The sequence below is a fragment of the Nyctereutes procyonoides genome, unplaced genomic scaffold, assembly GCF_905146905.1.
Source record: "Nyctereutes procyonoides isolate TBG_1078 unplaced genomic scaffold, NYPRO_anot_genome, whole genome shotgun sequence".
NCBI classification, from domain to species: Eukaryota; Metazoa; Chordata; class Mammalia; order Carnivora; family Canidae; genus Nyctereutes; species Nyctereutes procyonoides.
In genome coordinates this window covers 14,990,728-15,013,103 of record NW_026575020.1, presented here as the reverse complement: position 1 = coordinate 15,013,103, position 22,376 = coordinate 14,990,728, and the positions used below count along the sequence as shown (strand labels likewise).

General features: G+C 36.4%; 2 protein-coding genes across 3 annotated transcripts in view; both read left to right on the top strand.

The window, feature by feature from the left end:
* HSF5 (heat shock transcription factor 5) overlaps positions 1–13,076 on the top strand; it is a 44,076-nt gene extending 31,000 nt beyond the window's left edge. The window contains 1 exon segment of the mRNA XM_055315960.1: positions 13,006–13,076. Within this exon segment, the coding sequence (XP_055171935.1) occupies positions 13,006–13,076 (71 nt within the window).
* Positions 13,077–17,947: 4,871 nt separating this feature from the next.
* Positions 17,948–22,376, top strand: part of RNF43 (ring finger protein 43) — a 63,013-nt gene continuing 58,584 nt past the window's right edge. Inside the window, exons 1-2 of one of the 2 annotated variants that reach the window (XM_055322756.1) lie at positions 17,948–18,502; positions 19,550–20,191. In XM_055322756.1, coding sequence (XP_055178731.1) covers positions 19,940–20,191 — 252 coding nt within the window. In that variant the 5' untranslated portion in view covers positions 17,948–18,502; positions 19,550–19,939. Of the gene's footprint in view, positions 20,192–22,376 lie in introns of both variants that reach the window. The other variant, XM_055322747.1, reaches the window with a different exon arrangement.

The window sequence follows — 22,376 nt, the reverse complement described above, 5'->3', positions numbered from 1 at the left end:
GCTTTGTAATAGCAAGAAAAAGAAAAGTCATAAAGATTGAAAAGGAAGAAGTAAAAGTATTTGTAGATGATATGATTACTTATGTAAAAAGATCTAGGGAATCTACAAAGCAACTGCTGGAACAAATAAATGAATTTAGCAAGGTTGTAGACATAAGATTGATATATACAAAATCAATTGTATTTTTCTAAACTAGCAGCACACAATTGGAAAATGAAATTAAAAAAAAACAAACACAATAAGACCAAAATCATAAGTTACCTAAGAATAAATTGAACAAAAGATATCTAAGACCTCTACATTGATAACTATAAATTTTGCTGAAAGAAATTAAAGAAGACATAAAAGGAAAGATATGCCATATTCATAGATAAAAAGATCCAATTTTGTTAAAGTGACAGTTTTTCCAAATTGATCTATAAACTCAGTGCAATCTCAATCAGACTTCCAGTAGACTCTTTTTTTTAAAATTACAAGCGGATTCTAAGATTTAAAAGAAAATGCAAAAGTCAGAGTTACCAAGGCAATTTTCAAAAACAGAAGGTTAGAAAAGATTTTATCTGATTTCAAGACTTACCATAAAGCTACAATAATTAAAATAGTTTGACATTGGTGAAAAGATAGACGTATAGATGAATGATACAAAATAGTCCAGACATAGATCTGTACATATGAGGTCAACTGATTTTCAACTATGATGCCAAGGCAATGCAGTGGAGAAAGAAAGTCTTTTCAACAAAAATTAGCATTGATCCATACCTCCATAAATAAAAATTAACTTAAAATGAATTATAGACCTAAATATAAAACCCAAACATATAAAACTTTTTTTATTGTTAAGATTTTATTTATTTATTCATGAGAGAAAGAGAGAGCCAGAGGCACAGGCAAAGAGAGAAGCAGGCTCCCTGCAGGAAGCCCGAAGTGAGACTCAATCCCAGGACTCCAGGATCACGCCTTGGGCCAAAGGCAGGCATTCAACTGCTAAGTCACCCAGGCCTCCCAAAAAAACTTCTTGAAAAAAATAAGAAAAAAAGTTTTACTATTTTGGAGTGGACAAAGATGTCTTAGAACACAAAAAGCATGATTAATAAAGAAAAAATTGATAAATTGGATTTCATCAGAATATAAGACTTTTGCTCTTTGAAAGACACCATTAAGAAAATGAAAAGGCAAGCCATAGTCTAATAAAAAAGATTGATAACACATGTCAAAACAAAGGACATGTTTAGAATGTAAAAAGAACTCTTATAAAGTAATTAAAAAATGGGAGGAATATATGAAAGACGTTTCACAAAAGATATACAAGTGGGCAATAAGCACATGAAGAAATATAACATATTTAATCATCAGGGAAGTCAGATTAAAACTATAACGAGGGGCAGCCCAGGTGGGAATTTAGGAATTCCACTCTTAGGAATGTCTCCTACAGAATTCACTATTGTGTCATTTACGAGAGCAAAAATTTGGAAAAAGCATAAATGTCTGACAAGAGGAACCTAGATAAATTATGAAAAAATTAAATACTATGCAACCATTTAAGAGTATAAAGTAGCTTGATATATTGTTACCTGGAAAGATAGTAAGTGTTCATAATATGTTAAGTGGATGAAACAAGTTGCAGCACAGCATGTCTGAGACAACTTCCTTTCTAGAAAGAAAAAAGTATATACTATGTAATTATAGAAAAAATATGGAAGTATATGATGAAACTGATTCATGTAACAGTGATTACCTCTGGGAAAGTAGAATTGGAGGTGTAGAGAGGAACTATTTTGCCATACACATGGATATACACAATGGTGGGATAATGGGAAATTTTCACTCCTTTTTTTGTTTTTTCTAGATTTTTAAAATTGAAAAAGAATTAAAAATATTTAAAATTGTTTAAATATCTTAAAGTGTTCCTGTAGTATAAGTATATAAGCATCAAAATAATAGGAATGGGAAATTTAAAGAATTTTTTAAAAAGATTTTATTTATTCATGAGAGACACAGAAAGAGAGAGAGAGAGATTGGGGCAGAGACACAGGCAGAGGGAGAAGCAGGCTCCATGCAGGGAGCCTGACGTGGGACTTGATCTCGAGTCTCCAAGATCACGCCCTGGGCTGAAGGCAGGTGCTAAACTGCTGAGCCACCCAGGGATCCCCTTAAATAATATTTTGGAAAAATATTTATATCCCATTTTTTAAAAAGATTTATTTATTTGAGAGAGTGAGAACATGCAGTGGGGAGGGGCAGAGGGAGAGAGAAACTTATACAAGCTCTACACTGAGCATGGAGCTTGATGTAGGGCTCGATTTCATGACCTTGAGATCAGGACCTGAGCTGAAACCAAGAGTCAGATGCTACACTTACTGCACTACCACGTGTCCCTGTATCTCACTTATTAACTTGACTTTTGAGGGTTAGATATGATTGACTCAAGCTGACCTTATTTCACACCTAAAATGCTTTTCCAAGATTTTATAGAATTTTTAGAGCTTATAGTGACTTTTAGTTTTAAAGTTTCTGTTTAATTCCAAATTAATCCATTTCTCACCTTTTACAGCTCTTCTCTCTTGTCTCCTCCATCCTGTACCAGATGTAGAACTTAGCCCTCCTCCTTTGATTTCTACCCTCCCCTAAGCATTTACATTAGGCATTTGTATGTGTTCAGTACTTTTCTGAAGATTAGGAGATGTAGGAAGGTTTGCATTTAGAATACTGCAAATAATTTTAAATGGAATGTTATCTATCTTTTTTTAAAAAAAGATTTTATTTATTTGAGAGAGAGAGAGCACGCATGTGTGTGCACAAGTCGGTAAAGAGCAGAGGGAGAAGGACAAGCAGACTCCACCCTGAGTTCAGAGTCCAATGCGGGGCTCAATCTCATGACCCTGAGATCATGACGTGGGCTGAAATCAAGAGTCAGATGCTTAACTGACTAAGCCACCCAGTACCTTTCCCATCTTTCTTTTTAAAAGGCCTTCAGTTACTTTACCACTTTCTCACCTTTCCCTGTCACTAATCACTATGGCCTTCACCATGTTGTCATCTTTCCTTGTACTAGCACTATACCCTCTCTTCTCTGGTCTTTTTTTTCTTACTTAAGGAGAGAAGTTAGGTATTTCTTCTCTTTCCTAATGTCTTTGAGGCTTTATCTTCCCCAACCAAAACAACCTGTTAAGATACAGTATCTGCAAAAAAAAAAAAAAAAAAGATACAGTATCTGCAAATACAGTTACCTTCTCAAGAGGAACTCTGGTACCTGCTGTTAAAATAATATTTTCATCTCTTTTACTATTATGGTTATAGATGTAACTGATAAAATAATTAACACATTAATTATCTTTTTTGATTCTTTATGTTGGGTTTTTTTTTTCCCCTAAGTAAAATCTTATCCCTTGGTCAGTGGTGTTGATAGCTAAGTCTTAATTGACCTTGCCTTCCTGCTGTGAAATAGAAGAGTTGTGACATATTGACAGTATTAGAACATCTAATCCCATTTCCATTTTATTAGGGGCAAGGAGGAAATGACTTATGCTTAAGCTAGAACCTCTTTGCTAAAAAGTTAGCTTTTGTAATGAGAATGTAAGCAGAAATACAATTCATGAAGTATACATTTATTCTACCTTGTTAGAACTTAACCTAACAGTCTGTGAAAACGTGGCTGTATATAAGGTTCTGTGGGATTAGAAGACCTTAACCAAAGTCAGTGTTACGATTTTTATACTATCTACTATAGGCAATATGGCATAGTTGATAGGAAGAAAGCTTTTGGTAATAAAAAAAAACCCGCTACATTAAAATTAAAACCTAAATTAAATAAAAGTTCTAAATTAAAATCTAGAAGCATTTACCATGGTAATTTTGGATATATTTGCTTTACTGGGCCTCAGTTTCTTCATCTATAAAATGAAGATAATGATGATATAAAACCTATAACCAGCCTAGTATAGTGCCTGGTACATAGTAATTAATCAGTACATGGTAACGATGGAATTTTAGCAATAATTATTTTCATAATACTTATTATGTTTATTACTGTTAAATGCTTTTCAGATGACTGGTATCACTTTAAATTCATGTGGGTTCCTGGTGTTGCCGGCATCCTATATTTCCTTAGGATATTCCCCATTTTCCAAAGCCATTCTACCGTATCTTCTCTGCTCCTTCTAACACCCTCCTCTTTTCATTCTCAGCTGTGACCTTGTTTCTTACTGAGAGCATAGAAGCAACTAGAAGAGAATTTTCATATTTTCCTACCAACAAATCTATCACTCTATCTCCAGTTATAACCCCACACTCTGCCTTTCCTCCTATTACAATGAAAAAAGGCCCATCCTTCCATTCGTGTACAGAATCCCATCTACTTCTGTGTACTTAATGGACTTAGCACTTATAGTTATCCCCCTTTACTCTTCAATAATCGCTTTTTACCTTTTATGTAAGATAATTCCCATCACCACACAAACATGCCATCTTAGGTTCTATGATAAAAGCAATTTCTTTCGCCTTTCCTTCATTCATACCTCCATCCTGCTATTACTCCATTTTTTGTATTTCTCTTAGAGAAAAGCTCCTTGAAAGCATATCTTTTCCTCATTCGACTTTTCATTCCTGTTACTCAGCTGATACTGCTCATATCAAGGTTTCCACTGACTGCCACATTGCCAGGTTCTCAGTCCCCATTTTGCTGTACCTCAGTGGCATTTGAACAGACCACTTCACCCTTCCTGAACTACTTTCTTCACTTGGCTTCTGCAATATCACCCATTCCTGGTTTTCCTTCACTTTCGCTGGCCACTCCATAGTTTCTTTTACTTAATCTTTTTTTTTTTTTGTCTTTCCTGACTTCTAATTATTGATGAGTCCCAGAACTCCATTCTTGTACCTCTTTTCTTCTCTATCAGTTCCTAGGTAATCCCAACCAGTCTCATTGCTTTTATTATCATCTGTGTAGTGATGACTTCTAAATTTATATCTTAAATCTCAATTTTCTCTGAATTCCAGATTTGCATACCTTATTGCCTATACTACATCTTTGTTTAGATGTTCCATAGGACATGTCCCATATGTTCCAAACTTAGTATATTCCACCCTTCCCCTAATTTTACTTATTTTAGGAAATAGCACTTCTAGTCTCCAGTCAGCCAAAAATCTTGACTCTGTTCTCTCACATTCAACCCCCATCAGCAAATTCTATCAGCTTAGAATCAGTATAGGTCTAGAATCTGACCATTTCTTAACACCCTTGCATTCTATCACCATGGTCTGAGCACTGCCATCTCTTACCTAGATGACTACAGTAGCTTCTTAACCAGTTTTCCTGCTCCACTGTTGGCCCCTAAAGCCTTTTCCTCGCACAGCAGTCATCCTTTTAAAACATTAATTTTTTCCCTGTTTAAATTTTTCCAGTGGTCTTATATCTTATTTAGAATAAAATCTAAAAATCCTTATAGTGGTCTGCAAGATGCTCAATGATATGGCTCCTGGCAACTTCTCTGACCTCATCTACCACCTTGTGTCCTCCTCATCTATTCAAGCCCCAGCAGTCTCTTCACTAGTCTTTGAACACACCAAACACATTCTCCCCTTCACACTTGCTGTTCTCTGTGCCTGAAATATGCTTCACCCAGATATTTACATGGCTTGTTCCTTTATTTCATTCAGTTCTCTTCTCAGATGCCAGCTCATCATAGAAATCTTCCTGACCATGCTATCTTGAATAGCACTATTCCCCATGTCCTACCCTCCTTCAATCTCTATTCTTTATCTCTTTTTGTTTTTCTTTTATAGTGCTTATCATTAGTTTGCATTTTCTATTTATTATTTTTCTTGTCTCTTGATGAGGGCAAGGACTAGCTCAACACCAAGAGGTTAGCTGTGGCCTTCAATGTTTGTTAAGTGAATGAATCGCTTTTTCCCCACTTTTACTGATCTACTTTTTAAGAAAATCCTTGGAAAAAAGCAATTAAAAATTATGGTAAAATATACATAGCCCTTCAGTTTACCATCTTAACCATTTTTTAAGTGTATTGTTCCCTGGCATAAGTACATTCACATTGTGCTGCTCCCATCACCACCATTCATCTCCAAAACTCTTTTCATTTTGCAAAACTGAAACTCTGTACTCATTAAACAATAACTCCGTATCCCCCCACTCCCACCACTAGAAACTACTAGTTTACTTTCTGTCTCTCTGAGCAATCTTTTAATTAACCACCAAAAGATAAGTTTTGAACACGTGAGGAGTCAAACCACACCCCAGGTTTCTTTTAACAAGTACTTATTTGAACAACTGCCATGGGCGTGGTACCATGCTGGGTACACTAGGGACATACAAATAGTGTCTTCTATAGTTCTTTTCTTCTGGAACCTAGAATTGTGTGTCTTGCTAAGATGCCATTTCATATCTTGTTATTATGCTCTGACATTTAAAATTGACATTTAAAATAAAATAATTTAAAATTGACATTTAAAATTGACATTTAAAATAGGGGCACCTGGGTGGCTCAGTGGTTGAGCATCTGCCTTCAGCTCAGGCTGTGATCCTGGGGTCCTGGGATTGAGTTCCGTATCAGGCTCCCTGTAGGGAGCCTGCTTTTCCCTCTGCCTGTGTCTCTGCCTCTCTCTTTGTGTCTCTCGTGAATAAATAAATACAATATTTTAATTCAATCAAACTGAGATATGTTTGATTATGAATTTTATTTTTTGTAGCCATTTTCTGCTTTCCCTGTCTTTTTGTCTGATTATTTTAAATTAATAGGAAAATATACATTTTTAGATAAAATTCACAAAACATAAAATTAACCATTTTAAAGCGCAAAGTTCAGTGGCTTTAGTATATTGACAATGATGTGCAACCTCTACCTCTTTCTAGTTCCCAAACATTTTTCATCACTCCAAAAGAAAACCCCATATTCACTAAGCAGTTATTCCTATTGCTTCCTCCCCCAAGCCCTTGGCAGCTACCAATCTGTGTTCTATCTCTATGGATTTACCTCTTCTGGGATATTTCATAGAAATGAAATCATGCAATATATCACCTTTTGTGTCTGGCTTATTTCACTTAGCATAATCTTTTCAAGGTTCATCCACATTGTAGAATTTGTATCAGTTTTCTTTTTATGGTGAAGTAATATTACATCATATATATATATTTCACATTTCATTTATCCATTCATCGGCTGATGGACATTTGGGCTGTTTCTACCTTTTGGTTATTGAGAATAGTGCTATGAACATATGTGTACATGTATTTGAGTATCTGTTTACAAGTCTTTTGGGTGTATACTTAGGAGTGGAGTTGCTCGGTCACATGGTAATTCTAACTATTGACCAAATTATTTTCCATAATAGCTGCAGCATTTTACATTCCCTACAGCAATATATAGGGTTCCCATTTTTCCATATCCTCATTAGCACTTGTTGTTTTTCACTTTTTATTATTGTTAGAGCCATCCTAGTAGGTATGAAGTGGTATCTCATTTTGGTTTTGATCGCATTTCTCTAATGATTAGTGATGTTGAACATCTCTTCATATGCTTCTTGGCCATTTGTATATCTTCTTTGGAGAAAAGATCATTTTTTACAACTATTATAGCAGTATTCTATTTGATGAAATCTTCCAATTTAGTTAAATCTCTCCGGATTATAGCCCTAGTGAGTGCTACAACTTAGTAAACTATGGCCTGTGAACCAATCTAGCACACTCCTGTTTTTATATGGCCTGCAAGCTAAGCATGGTTTTTACATTTTGAATGGCTGGGGGGGGGGAATCAAAAGAAGAATAGTTCAGACACATAAAAATGATATGAAATTCCAATTTCAGTGTCTATAATAAATTTTAATTGGAACACACAGCCACACCCGTTCATTGACATATTGTCTATGACTGCTTTCACACTACGACAGCAAAGTTGAGCAGTTAAGGCCATATGGACCACAAAGCCCAAGATATTTACTACCTGGCACTTTACAGAAAAATTTTGCCTACTGTGTATCTTATTCTGTTTAGGTTGCTATACCACAAATCCTATAGAGCAGCTAGCTTATTATAAACAACAGAAACTTATTTCTCAGTTCTGGAGGCTGGGAAGCCCAAGATTAAGGCATAGTAAATTCAGTGTCTGATGAGAGCCTGTGTTCTTGGTCATAGGGGGCCATCTTCTTGCTGTCTTTCATATGGCAGATGGATGAGGGAGCCATCTGGGGTCTCTTTTACAAAGACATTAATATCATTCATAAAGTTCCACTCTCATGACCTAATGACCTCCCAAAGTTCCTGCTTTCTAACACCGTCACACTGGGGTTAGGTCTCAACATATGAACTTCGGGGAGATAAGCATTCAGTCTATTATTGCACCTGTATTAGGCAGTCCTTGTTCTTTGCTTTTGATCCTTGATGACCAGAGAAACCTTTAAGAGAGTAAGGAGGTACTTGTGAGGAGGGCTCAAAATCAACTAGTGTTCAGTTTCGATGACCAAATGTTTTTTATTTTGATATTGAACTCCAAGATTGAAGTAGTAATGATAGGAACCAAATGTAAACTTCCTAAAGTATCCCTTACATTTCAAATGTCACTATCATTAGGATTATCTCCCCTCAATAAGGTTTCAACTCTTACAATACATTATTTATGATAGAAAATAAAGAAATTTCATGAAATCACCTCTGAAGACTCCTTTGGTTCCAAAATCTAAAACACTATGATTCTAACGTTAACTGTTGGAATGTCATTATGTTGTTTAATATCCCATTGAACAGAGGCATCCTGTATTCTAGAACTTCTCAGTGCCCTTCTATAACTGAATTATTTTGAAAATGTATCTGCCCCCCCAAAAAAAAGAAAAAAAAGAAAAAAAAAGAAAACGTATCTGCCCTGTTTAAGTAGGAGCATCTTCTCACACTTTAACCTTTCTTTGAAATTTTTTCAAATAAGAGACTTCAAGTTAAGTATCCAGACTGTTTTGATTTCAATAGATTGTATTTAGTTAGAAGGAAATTGTCAATTACAGTCACTACCATGCTGTTCGTAGGCTTTTTGAGCACATGTTAACTTAAAGAAATATGGTTTGGATCAAAAATACCAAGAAGTAAAGAAAACTAGATTCACTTATGCTCCTCCAATTTCTGTAATACCACCCTACACTGGATTTACTTAAGTATTAATCTTTTGGTGAATCTATATTCCTGTTTTGATGGGATATTTACTTTCTGGTTGAAGGAAATGGAATGTTTATAAGCAAAGTTGTTGTCATTCCTAAAGAACGATCTTCCCACTTTGTAGCTATTGGATTTTGGATGAGATTTCATTAAGATAATCACTCCGAAGCCCTAGAGGGTGCTCTCAATAGGAATGAACTTTCCCCAACAAGTAGATGCAATGCAAAGGCCCTCAAGGCCTTTCAGCTCTCAAACCAACTGAGCTACCCTCCATCATCCGCAAATACTTACCTTCTCTGATGAGTATGCAAGCTTCTCTTCTAAAGGAAGTCATCTAAACCTCTAGTAGCACCAGGCTAGTTTATATTTTTGCATATTTTTATTGGTCTCTATGCCCCCACACTTTTAAAAAGATTTTGTTTATTTATTTGACAGAGCATAAGCAGGGTGAGCAGCAGGCAGAGGCAGAGGGAGAGGGAGAAGCAGGCGCCCTCCCCCCCCCAGCAGAGAGCCTGACATAGGGCTTGATGGGGATCATGACCTGAGCCAAAGGCAGGTGCTTAACCAACTGAGCCACCCAGACACACCTAGTCACTATACTCTTCTCAACTGGCAACTTTGTTAATGAAGGAAGCTCATTTTAATAAAATTACTATGTTTAGATGCTTGTTATTAGAAGCTGTGTGCCAAATGCTATTTAAAGCCCAGCCATTAAGGTTAAGAGGGTTTGTTGCTCACATTACTTTACATAACTCATTCTGAGGGTGTTATAGAGCCATGCAGGGTATTGCTATTTTAAACATTCCTGTCTGTGATGTGTTCTTGTCCGTGATTTGAACATATCGATGTGATAAAGCCGTAATAAGCATGATGAATGACATTTATTCACCGAAAAAAGAGAGTTCATTGCTACTATTCTTCAGTCTGCCTCCCTTTGTGAAATTTGTAGTGGCTTTACTAGCCTTTACCTTTAACATGTTCCATTACCATATGGCCTGTGCTTCCTTCTCATATGGAGCTGAGGTATTTGAAGAATGTTCATAATTAGGTGTTTCTCCTACATTTTTCAGTCAGCTTTTAGAGATCCTAATGCCTAGGCAGCACTTCACACCAATTAAATCAGAGTGTTGGAGGGTAAGAGCCTAGGCATCAGTATTTTTTAAAAGATCCCCAGTGATTTCAGTGTGCAACAAGGTTTAAAAACCACTGGCTTTACTTACTAACCATATAGCTTAGAGGAGAGCTTCTTGCTCCTGGTATCAATTTATCCCTAAGGATTAATTAAATGACTTTATAATAATATACTTTACTTGAAAAAATGTTATATAAATATAAGACAGTACTGTATTTTGTTATTATATAGACTATAAAGTAGCACTTTTGTGGTAAAATATGCATAACAAAATTTACCACATTAACCATTTTGTACAGTTCAATGGCATTAAATACATTCACATTGTTGCACTATTATCACCACCATCCATCTCCAGAACTTTTCTCATCTTCCTAAACTGAAACTGTGTCCATTATACAATAATTCCCATAATAGCCTGCAGCCTGTGGCAACCACTATGCCCACTTTCTGTCTCTATAAATCTGACTGCTCTAGGTACTCGTATAAGTGGAATTATACAGTATTTATCTTTTTGTGACTGACTCATTTCAATTAGCATATCTTCAAGGCTCAACCATGTTGTAGCATGTGTCAAAATTCTGTAATTTTTTAAGGCTAATATCTCAGTGTATGTATATACCACATTTTTAAATCCATTCATCTGCCCTTGGATACTTGGACTGCTTCCATCTTTTGGCCATTGTGAATAATGCTGCCATGATCATGGATGTACAAGGAGTGAATCTTAAGTGATAAATTGATGGTATGTTTTCCCTCTATAAGAGGCTCATCTGGGTAAATTGTTTATTCTTTTTTTAAGAAGATTTTATTTATTTATTTATTCATTCATTCATTCATTCATTAGAAATACAGAGAGAGAAAAGCAGAGACATAGGCAGAGGGAGAAGCAGGCTCCATGCAGGGAGCCCAATGTGGGACTCAATCCCGGGACTCCAGGATCATGCCCTGGGCCAAAGGCAGGCACTAAACCACTGAACCACCCAGGGATCCCCTCTTTTTTTTTTTTAAGATTTTTTTTTAATTTGAGAGCGAGAGCATGAGCAGGAGGTGCGGGGGACAGGGAGAAGCATGCTCCCCTCTGAATGGGGAGCTCAATGTGGGGCTCAGTCCCAGGACCTTGGGATCATGACTTGAGCCAAAGGCAGATAAGTGCTTAACTGACTGAGCCACCCAGCCATCCAAATTGTTTGTTCTTTATGGATAGATTGTAGTGCAGTTCACCAGATGAGTTCACCTGCCCCTAGTGACTGGTCTGCCTCTTACAAGGTATGCAAAAATTAGTTATTATTCTGTATGTTTTCTGGATTTTCTCAAATGTGGTGGTAGAATTATTTTATTGAATCAGCTCTCTTGCCCACTCTGTGGGTCAGTCCCACAGAAGCTGTGTTCTAGAAATGTAATGATAAATAAATAAATGTAATGATTCTAGTCTTGTGACTAGAATTAAATAAAGGAGTCATGCTATATAGTTTAGTTTAATTCCCAAATGGTTCTACAGCAAAATTGTAAACTGCAAAACAAACTGAAAAGGGTTCCGTGGTCTAGAAGTTATAAACTAGAAGTACGTATGTTGCTCTAGAAGTTGAAAACTAATTAATTAGCTCGAGTCTAGAAGCCACATTAGGATCTTTTTACTTCTGCCAGTGTTACTAAGGCCCCGTAGCTATACATGGTCTTAGTTTTTTGTATTGCAAAATCTAGTACCTGAGCTGAGAGTTCACTTTTTAGTTCTTTCCATTCTTTTCTTTTTTTTCTAAGATTTATGTTTTTATTTGGGGTGGGGAGGGGCAACGGGAGGGGGAGAGAGAAACCCAAGCAGACTCTGCACTGAGCTCAGAGCCTGAGGTGGAGCCCTGAGGTCATGATCCTGAGATCACAACCTGAGCTGAAACCAAGAGTCTGATGCTTAATCAAGTACACCACCTAGGCATCCCTAGTTCTTTCCATTTTTAGTGAACCCTCTGTCTCTTGACTACAGTGAAGGGTGTTTCTTTTCTACAGACAGTTCAGATAGGTGTTTCTACAAGAGATCAGCTGTGTTTTCAGTAAGTGGAAATTTTATGGAGTAAATCAACTTTGGAAAAATAGTGTTTACTCATTTTAACATTGTATTTCTTTTTTTAAAAAAAAGATTTTATTTATTTATTCGTGAGAGACACACAGAGAGAGGCAGAGACAGGCAGAGAGAGAAGCAGGCTCCATGCAGGGAGCCCGATGTGGGACTCGATCCCGGGTCTCCAGACTCAGGTCCTGGGCTGAAGGCGGTGCTAAACCGCTGAGCCACCGGGCCTGCCCTAACATTGTATTTCTGAAGGCACCACTTTTTCAATTCCCACAAGCCACCCACCCACTCATCCTTATAGTATCAAAGGAATGAATTTTGATTTATGTGTGTATATTTCACTTTGATCCCTTTGACACTTCTTAATTTTTCATTTAAAATAAAAGGTAGTTGAAATGAAAAGAGGCTCAGACACATCACTGAAAAGAAAGAAACTGTATACTTTGTTGGTCTTACTCGGTTAACAATTGGCCTGCATCTGTGTGCTTTAGAGTTACAGGGATGACCGAAAACTGAGACTCTGATGAGATAATATAGTTTGAGAACCAATTCTACATTTAAACATGAGCAACTTGTTCTTCTTGCCTGAAGACTTATCTATTGAATTCTGTAGTCCTAGAGGCTAAGAGTGAGTAAACAAACCTTCTTTCTTTTTAGATCTCCATCTGCTGGTGGACGTGGCCTGCAAGCAGGAGCACTTTCCAAAGGAGGAAGAATTAAAAGAGTGAGGAATGGATGACAAATGTGACATTGTGCACTAGCTGTAGCTGGAAGCAGATTAGCCTTGCACATGACACACTGTTGGGATTTTTTCAGTTCTGTTAAGGAAAAGTATTTTTGTTTTGTTAATTGAGAATTTTGTTAATTGAGAATTGGGACTTTTTTATTTGCTGCAGCTGTTCAGTTCAGATTATTTACCTTGACAAACTACTAAACATCTAGCAGTCTTTTTTTTTTTTTTTTTTTTTTTTTTGCTGCCCAGATCCCTTTCAAATGAAAAGTCCTGGCCTTCTGTTACAGTCAAGAAGCATCTAAAAAAACTGCTGCATCTATGGTACTGAAGAATAATCTGAGGTGTGTGCTGATTTGCCATCTTGCCACTCTCAAACTGTAATCAGCACACCTCCAGTGGGGAGTTCAGTCTCTCTGGTTCAAGTCACAGTGTGATCCTTGTAGAGAAGATTGTGTGAGAAACAAAGGCATGTGAGGTCACCAAGATCACAGATCTAAATGGGTCAGGAATTCCAGGGAAGAAACTCTTCAGAAAGAGCTAATTTTCTAAGTGATTAACCAGGAAATGCTCTTACTTCCTAACCCAGCATTCTGTTTCAAAAGCAAGGCATCCAGACTTGGACCATCCATCACACTTAACAGCCCCTGATTCTTTTATATTAATGGGAGCATTCTTCTATTTTCATATCTTTCTTTAATTTTAATGATACATTATCATAAATGGTAAGAAGGTTTTGTTATATATCACTTATTTAAATGTCTTCTAAAGAAAAGAATTTATTTGTTCATTATATTTATAAATGCTGGTAGATTTAAAAGGTTTAAAACTTTATATTTTTATTAATACTGAAGGATAGAAGGATAAAGGATGCATGTGTAAGATACTTATTTTGAAGGGGAAAATATGTGAACAAAAACATTAAGCAATTTAACAGTTTTATTACTTTAGATTTTTATATTCAATACATATAAATTCTCATCTATATGAGATATTGTGTGCAAATTTTGGGAAAAAGTGATTAGTAGTCATTTACCAGAAGCTGTACCTCTGGCATTTTTAATAGTTTATGTCTGGTTTAAGCTTCTGAGAGAATTTTGGATAGTGGGATAGACCATAACATTTTTATTTTATCCCCTCTATATGATTCTGAATTAAATAGTAGGATTGTGGGACCAGTTTTTAGGAGAGGTATCTGGGGTGTCCACTTTATGTGGTTGATCCCTTACTTGCCCATCCAATGACAGCAAGAAACTTTATGATTTTAAAATCTTTTAAACTGGCTAGAACTTTCTTATTGGATTCTGTTTCAATTATTCTAATAAGAATTGCAGAAACAAAAGGAAAGCCTAGGAATATGAAACTAAAAAGAAAAGGCACTTAGTGATATGACATAAATACTATGCTACTCTTTGTGAGTGTAACAATTCATTTCTTAAATTGCATTGTGCCTTCCCAATGATGTCAAACTGTAGAAGTTTTACAGAGATAGTAGTTTTTTGGAAAAGAATGAGTTCTGTATTGGTCTACAGTGACTCAGTTCAGATATGAAAATAGGTTCTGAAAAGTGACCTGTTTGGTCCATCTGATTAGACTAGTTGATGTCCATGTGATGGGCATTTATTCATCTTTATTAGCAAGGTTTAAAAGATAAACAAATTATTAAGACTCTTCCATCTTTTAGCCACACTATGTATTTTGACAGAGTATGTGAAGAGGAGACCCAATTTTCAAATGAAGGAATTGTGCCTTTTTTCTGTCATGTCACAAAGCTGATAAACTGTGTAGGTGACATTCCTTCCCTTAATATGCCTTTTGGCTTTGTATATGTTGAAAGAGATAATATCTTTTGAGGAATGTGTGTCAAACAGAAACCTTGGCATGGATTTGGTTTCAGTGGTTTTAAGGCTTAATTAATGAAATACCTTTATCAGCTTTCCAAACTTTTTTATATATGAACACAACAGACCAAGGAGCTGGATCTCCTGCTATACTCACATGCCTGCTACCTATCAACTAAAGCTATCATCACTGACTTGGGAAAAATGGCAAAAGATCGAATAAATTCTTTGTGTGAATTAGCCAGTAGGGTCTGACATCTACTAACAAGGTTTCTGACTAGCACCTCAGTATTTCAGCACCTTAAGTATGATAAATTTCAATCAGTCAACAATAAAGTGAGTGTTTCAACAACTTGTCTTGCTTGTTTTTACTGTTTTATTGGTGATCAATAGAAACCTCAGTCATCATGACTATTATTAATAATAGCAAAATTTATTTATTTTTTAAAGATTTTATTTATTTATTCATGGTAGACAGAGAGAGAGAGAGAGAGAGAGAGAGAGAGGCAGAGACACAGGCAGAGGGACAAGCAGGCTCCATGCTGGGATCCCGACGTGGGACTTGATCCCGGGACATGGGACTTGATCCCGACGTGGGACTTGATCCCGTGGACGTCGAGGGACTTGATCCTGAGACTCCAGGATCACGCCCTGGGCCAAAGGCAGGCGCTAAACCGCTGAGCCACCCAGGGATCCCCAATAGCAAAAATTAAAAGAGAATGTATTGTTTTTCAAAGAATCTAACTTAAAAAAAGTTAGTTCTGGCTTTTTTTTCCCATTGGCAATTGAATAGAGATTGAATCTTTAAAATGCTGTTAGGGATAAGGACAATTCTTGGACAATGTTTATAGAAACCTGTTTTTTTGTTTTGTTTTGTTTTTGTTTTTTAAGGAAAAGGATGAGTAGTCTTCAGTAACTTTAGTCAATCAGATGTGGAAATAGATCCTGAAGGATGATCTTTCTCATGGGTAAGATTAGATAGTAGATGTCAATGAGATGGGCATTTCATTACCATAGTAATGACATCTTTATGACACCTCTGTGGAAGCTGTGGTATATCAACTCCTGAGGGATAAGCCAGATAATAATTTCTCTTGCTTGTCAATTCTGGTGACCTAGTAAGCACAGTATATCAATAAAATAAACCTCACAGGGCTGTTTGGTTTGATCTTGAGGATCTCATGGGATACCCAGGTTCATGATACATATTACCATCATTCCTAGATCTTGGGAGTTTCCTCAAGAAAGGGCAACCGCATCTGCATTTTCTTCCTTCTAACTGAATGTGTGTATTAACTCTTAGGTTTAGGTCTTTCAACTCCTTTGAAAGTTTCAAGCAGGAGTAGGTGAGGCAAAGTTCCTTAGTCACTTTTTGTTTAAAATGTTTTTGCATATATCAAATATATGGCAATGTATATTTTGCATTATTTATGCTATACTATTATTATACAGTATACATACAATAAGAAATATAAAACAACAAAATATAAAACCATAGAAGATTTAGAAAAATTCTTTTGAAAAGAGCTGTAAAAAAAAAATAAAAGAGCTGTAAAGGTCTATACTTGTATTCTTAAGGTCCAACCAGTAAAGAGAAAGTGCTAAATTAAGTGCTAAATTAAAGATTTGTTTTAGAGGGTATTTTTCTGCTCTATATCAGTTATTAGGCCTAAAATGCCAAAACTATTGCCATATATCTTCTTATGGAAAAAATGCTCAAGGTGAAGAAAGCACTCATACTTTTTTGCTTTTGGAGGCATTATATCACTTAAGTTTTAGTTTCCAACCTACAATGCAATTATTGCTATCCACATTTTACAGATGATCAGTTTGTGTATTTTCACTTGTATAAATAAAACATTTTTTAATATTACATGCTTCTTACCACAATTTTAAAAATTTAAGTGTAAAAACAGTTTAAGTATACAATTCAGTAGTGTTAACCACATTCACATTGTCGTGCATTTGTACAGTTTGGAGAGATGTCAGTAGGTCAAAAATGAAATGGACACAGCCAAATATAATCTGGTAAATTTGAAAATTCAAATTTTAGAAACATATATTAGAAACTTTTGCATTCTAATGACAAAGTAACTAAAAGGGTTATAGTTCATGATTGTGGTAGTTAGCCAAAAATTGGTTTCCTTTTTGCCTACATGCTTCCCATTAAGCATATATATTTTATACCTTTGCTTGTATTAATGACATAGACTTACTTGCAATCTTACATTGAGGGCATAGGTGTGATCTATAGTATTATTTCACTTTCAGGCATGAGAAGAAAATAACAGGTTCTAGACCTCTAATATCAACCTTCTCTAAAAGCTCTAAAAGATCACACACATAGGTGTGATCTATAGTATTATTTCACTTTCCAAAGGCATGAGAAGAAAATAACAGGTTCTAGACCTCTGATATCAACCTCCTCTATACAGGCACAGTTTAGGAAAGAGCTCCTGAATTTAAATAAGTAAAAGCTGAAGAAAAACTATGTACAAAATGGACAGGGTTCTTGCCGGGGTAGCATACATGAGACAGCAATAAGTACTATAGCACTGGATCACTTTATTCTAGCTTTGTGCCATTCATAGACGCTAAAATCCAAAAAGAGCAGAAATCCCTCTGAACTCATATTTGCAAAATCTTGTGTCCACTCTTTCATGTTCTGGGTTTTTATTATTTTATTCCCTTTATTTCATTATACCACCGTTTATGTTCTCTTGGGTGTGTTCTACTGCCTAGATACCTGTTTGACATGTAGCTTGCTTACCCAGAGAAAATGATTGAGCATTGAATTGGATGCAGTTTGACTATGGCTCAATAGAGGGAGTAGGGGAGCTGAGAGAGCGGAGAGGAAAAGAACGTGTCTGGCTCTGTAAGTGTGCGTGCACTCAGGCCCTCGCCCTAGCCAGCCAGGAGGAGGGGCGGGCTGGGGAGGGGGGCGGGTGGTTGCCTCTAGCTGCTCCACCCTCACTTTGTGTCAGCAGGTAGAGAGCGTGATTGCAGTCCCAGGGGAGGGAGTCAGAGCTAGAACACCAATTACAAACCACAGGCTTCCTCCTCTAGGGAGTTGATCCAGAATTGTCTTTCTGGAAGGGAAGCACTCGAATCTTTCCGAACTTTCCAAGCCCATCCATGATTCAGAGACACTGCTTTCTCCCTCTGGGATTTTCTGTGTTCCTGGTAGTGAATTGTTGCTGATGTATTTGCTACTTTGCTTCTTTTCTCTCTCAGGATTTGATCATTTTATATGCTGTTCGGGGAGAAAAAGAACTTTTGTTAGAAAGGAGATTTCAGAAATGATTTTGGATCCTTTATAAGTGCTTTTAGAGTTTTTGGGAACAGTAGCTCTAAGCCTGGAGTAAATGTTTGCCTTTGACCTGCATGGATTATTTTTTCAGGCTGCGGAATTTCTCGGCACCTACCTGCAGTGTGGGGCCCTTGATCTGGTTGCAGAGTAAGAAGGTGGAAGAATGAGCTGTACTTGATTAAGCAGTTGAAACCTTTTTTGAGCAGGACCTATAAAAGCATAATTGAATTTGTTTCACCCCCGTGGATTCCGGTGGGCCCGACAGCACAACAGGTTTGCAGATTTCTTTTGAAATTCTTATTTTTCTCCCTCTGCCTCAGCAAAAGAGAAGGATCTATATAACAGGTTCATGTTCAATTGCTTGGCTTTTCAACACTTATTCCGAAGACTTTATAAGTTTTTTTTTTTTTTTTAACTTGACCTCTGAACACAGCGGGCTTTGTGGTTGAAGTGCATTTTTATTTCCTGAAGGGTACACATTTTAATATCTTAGAACTAAGGTTTTGTTTGTACAAAGACCTAAATTCTCAAGTGTGCCTAGAAATAGCACAGATCTGCTCTACTCAGGGCTTATTTTTACTTTTTCAGGATGTTCTACTTCGAGCCTGTAGACTAATCACCTCCCTACTCCCCCTATCTTTTATTCCCCACCCCCTCAAAGAATTTGAAAACGTGTTAGGAATAGTCCTTTGTTTTACCTAAGAACGTAGAAAATTACAGATTACAAGATCTGGACAATAAAGTAGTTTCCAAAAGCATCTCATGGGAAATCAAAGTGCTTGGCATTCTCAAGCAGGAGAGTAAAAGCTGGAATCCCTAAGATAGAACGGAAAATAAAGATAGAAATATCAATTTTAACTGGAAAAATAATTGGAAAGCCAACTTTTTCAAATACTCTTATGATTTTGAAAGTTGGAAAAGGCAGTGATACTCAGGATTATCCTGTAATATGTGAAGACATATAAATTGGCATCTAATTTATAGACAAATTTAGGTAGAACATTAAAATGATAGTATATTTAACTTCATGAAAAGTATAAATTCAATGGGCCTAGAACTCTGGCTACACTAAAAAAAGTTTAATGTGAAAACTTTTGAATACATGTCATAGCATCTTTGGACATCTCTTGAAGTGTGGCCTGAAGTATTGTACCCTCTCCTCCATTAAAAAAAAAAAAATCTCTCCTTCACCATTGACAATTTTGTGGCTTAGGAAGGACCATCTCTTCATTTTCCAACCTGGCTTTTTTCACTCTCCTCTCCAATGCATGGCTTTAGTTGTTTACTTTGCCTTGTTTTGTTCATTAACATTGGGTTTAGCGGTTCAGCAACTTGATGCATATGGAAGACCAGCACCAAGTGAATTGACATAATAATAATTCAGGATGTGACATTCAACTTCAAGCAAAGTTGGAAATTCCAAAGAGAAGTGGTGGTATCTTTACAAATCATAGTGAAGATGGGAGAAAATGACATATCTGCAGCAGAAGTGGGCTGAAAACACCCTCTTCTTCCCTGACAGATCAGGAATGCCACCTGTTCTTGGGAATTTATTTTAGAGAAAGGAAGAGCCAAAACTACGACTTGGCTTTCAGAAACCGAAGCATAAATTGTCTTTTCCTCCCATTTGTCTGGATCTGAGAACCTGCATTTGGTATTAGCTAGTGGAAGCAGTATGTATGGCCGAAGTGCATTGCTGCAGCTGGTAGCATGAGTGGTAGCCACCAGCTGCAGCTGGCTGCTCTCTGGCCCTGGCTGCTGATGGCTACCCTGCAGGCAGGTTTTGGACGCACAGGACTGGTATTGGCAGCAGCGGTGGAGTCTGAAAGATCAGCAGAGCAGAAAGCTATTATCAGAGTGATCCCCTTGAAAATGGACCCCACAGGAAAACTGAATCTCACTTTGGAAGGTGTTTTTGCTGGTGTTGCTGAAATAACTCCCGCAGAAGGAAAATTAATGCAGGTAAGGATAATTTATTATATTTCACTTTCCATCTGTCCAAAATATGCCTTTCTTCTTTTTTGTCTCTCAAATCAAATACAAGAGCTTCTGCTATTTAGTTTTGTTTATCTTTTAAGGGTATTGCCTTATTGGCCTTCTAAAACAAATTCTTAATTTATACTAAAGAAGAAACATATAAAATTCCACGTTTTAGAAGATCATCTGCTTATTTTTAATGCTGATATTACATTGTCTTTTTAGATCCATGTAATAAGGCCATTCTTTGCAAGTGATGTATTTTGGGGCCTATTTTTTGATAGATTAAATATATAGACTTATATTTAATTGACCCGAGGATCGGACTTTATATCCTGTTTAAATTTGAAGTGAACACTGAGGAGGTTGATTTTTTTTTATTGAGGTAAAATTGGTATATAACATTAGTTTCAAGTGTACAACATAATAATTTGATATTGTATACATTACAAAGTGTGATCACAGTAAGTCTAGTTACCATCTGTTGCCATACAGTTGTAAGGAGGTTACAATGGTCAGCAGCACCCTGAGATTCTAGAATGTCTTTGGAACATATTTGATCATCATATCACTTTTAAAATTCAATCAAGCTTGAATGTTACGGCTGGCTTTATACCACGTGTAGCACTCTATTGCTAACCCCAAAATGGAGAGGACTACGTTACAAAATGGACACAAGGTGTAAAATTGCCTCCTTTGGTCTTGTCTACACATAATTTTATTTTGAAAACTTTTTAATTCAACATTTGTTCTTTATTCACCCACCAAGCTTTTCAGACACAGTTTCTTAGGCTTTTACACTGTGAATTTTGCCTATAATTCATTTGTAGCCTATTCTTTATGTATCAAATTTATGAACTGACTGGGGCCATAGATTTTCATAGGTGAATTGCTCATACCCCATGGTGAAGAGAGAGCCTAAAGGGCTGTACTTTTTTACTGTGGCATTCTAGTGTCTTATTCCATAGAACTATGAAATATTATTGCTTAATATTCATTTTATAAAAGGGCGGCTGTTGCTATAGCTCTTGGGCATAGGTTAAAATGTTATTAAATATGATTTATTTCAATATCCAGCCTCAGATTTTAATTTTGTGATATAAACAGAACCAAAGTATTGTTTGCATTTAAATTGTTGTCTACTTAAAGAAGGTGAGAAAATTTAACAAATTATAGAACTCTCTTTCCCAAACATGGGATTTTACATTATATGATTTTGTGGTTCTTTAAGATCACTTTTTAGGCAATATTTTGACACTGGGATAAATGAAGTGGAAGAATTAGATGAAATGGAAAAATAGGCAAAAAAGAATGTATCTGGAAAAAATGGCAAAACAATTTTTGGACAAGAGCCTATTTATTCATTTAAACTCTAGGATGGAATTAGGAATATTTATAGGTTGAGGGATGTCTGGGTACCTCAGCGGTTGGGCGGCTGCCTTCGGCTCAGGTCCTCAGGGCATGATCCTGGGGTCCCTGTCTGGCTCCCTGTGGGGAGTCTGCTTCTCCCTCTGCCTATGTCTCTACCTCTCTGTCTCTCCCATGAATAAATAAAATATTTTTTTAAAAAAGGAATACTTACAGATTGAAATCACAAATCATTTTGAATATAATTGGAAAGGAAACTTTCTTCCTGACTTTGCCTAGTTAATATCCTGAAGCATAACGTATGTGCTTCATATTCATTTTTATCTCTAATTTTACTATAGAACCATATTTTAATATATCTGAGGTCTTTGGGAGCCATACTAAGCTATGTGTCTTATTAATGTCCTGTGGCGGCATGTTCATGGGTTAATTATATGATGCAGGGGATCCCTGGGTGGCTCAGCGGTTTAGCGCCTGCTTTTGGCCCAGGGCATGATCCTGGAGTCCCGGATCAAGTCCCACATCAGACTTCCTGCGTGGAGCCTGTTTCCCCCTCTGCCCATGTCTCTGCCTCTCTCTTTCTGTGTCTCTCATGAATAAATAAATAAAATCTTTTAAAAATCTTAAAAAAAATTATGATACATAAAATAGTGTCTCTTTTATTTTAAATGTGTTGTCTTCTGTTATAAAGCTCTGTGTATTTATAAAGGAAAAGGTATATAACAGAGACTAGCTGGGATTCTCTCTACCATTCATTATTTTACCAATCTTTATCACATCTTCTCCTATTCTACCTTTCTTC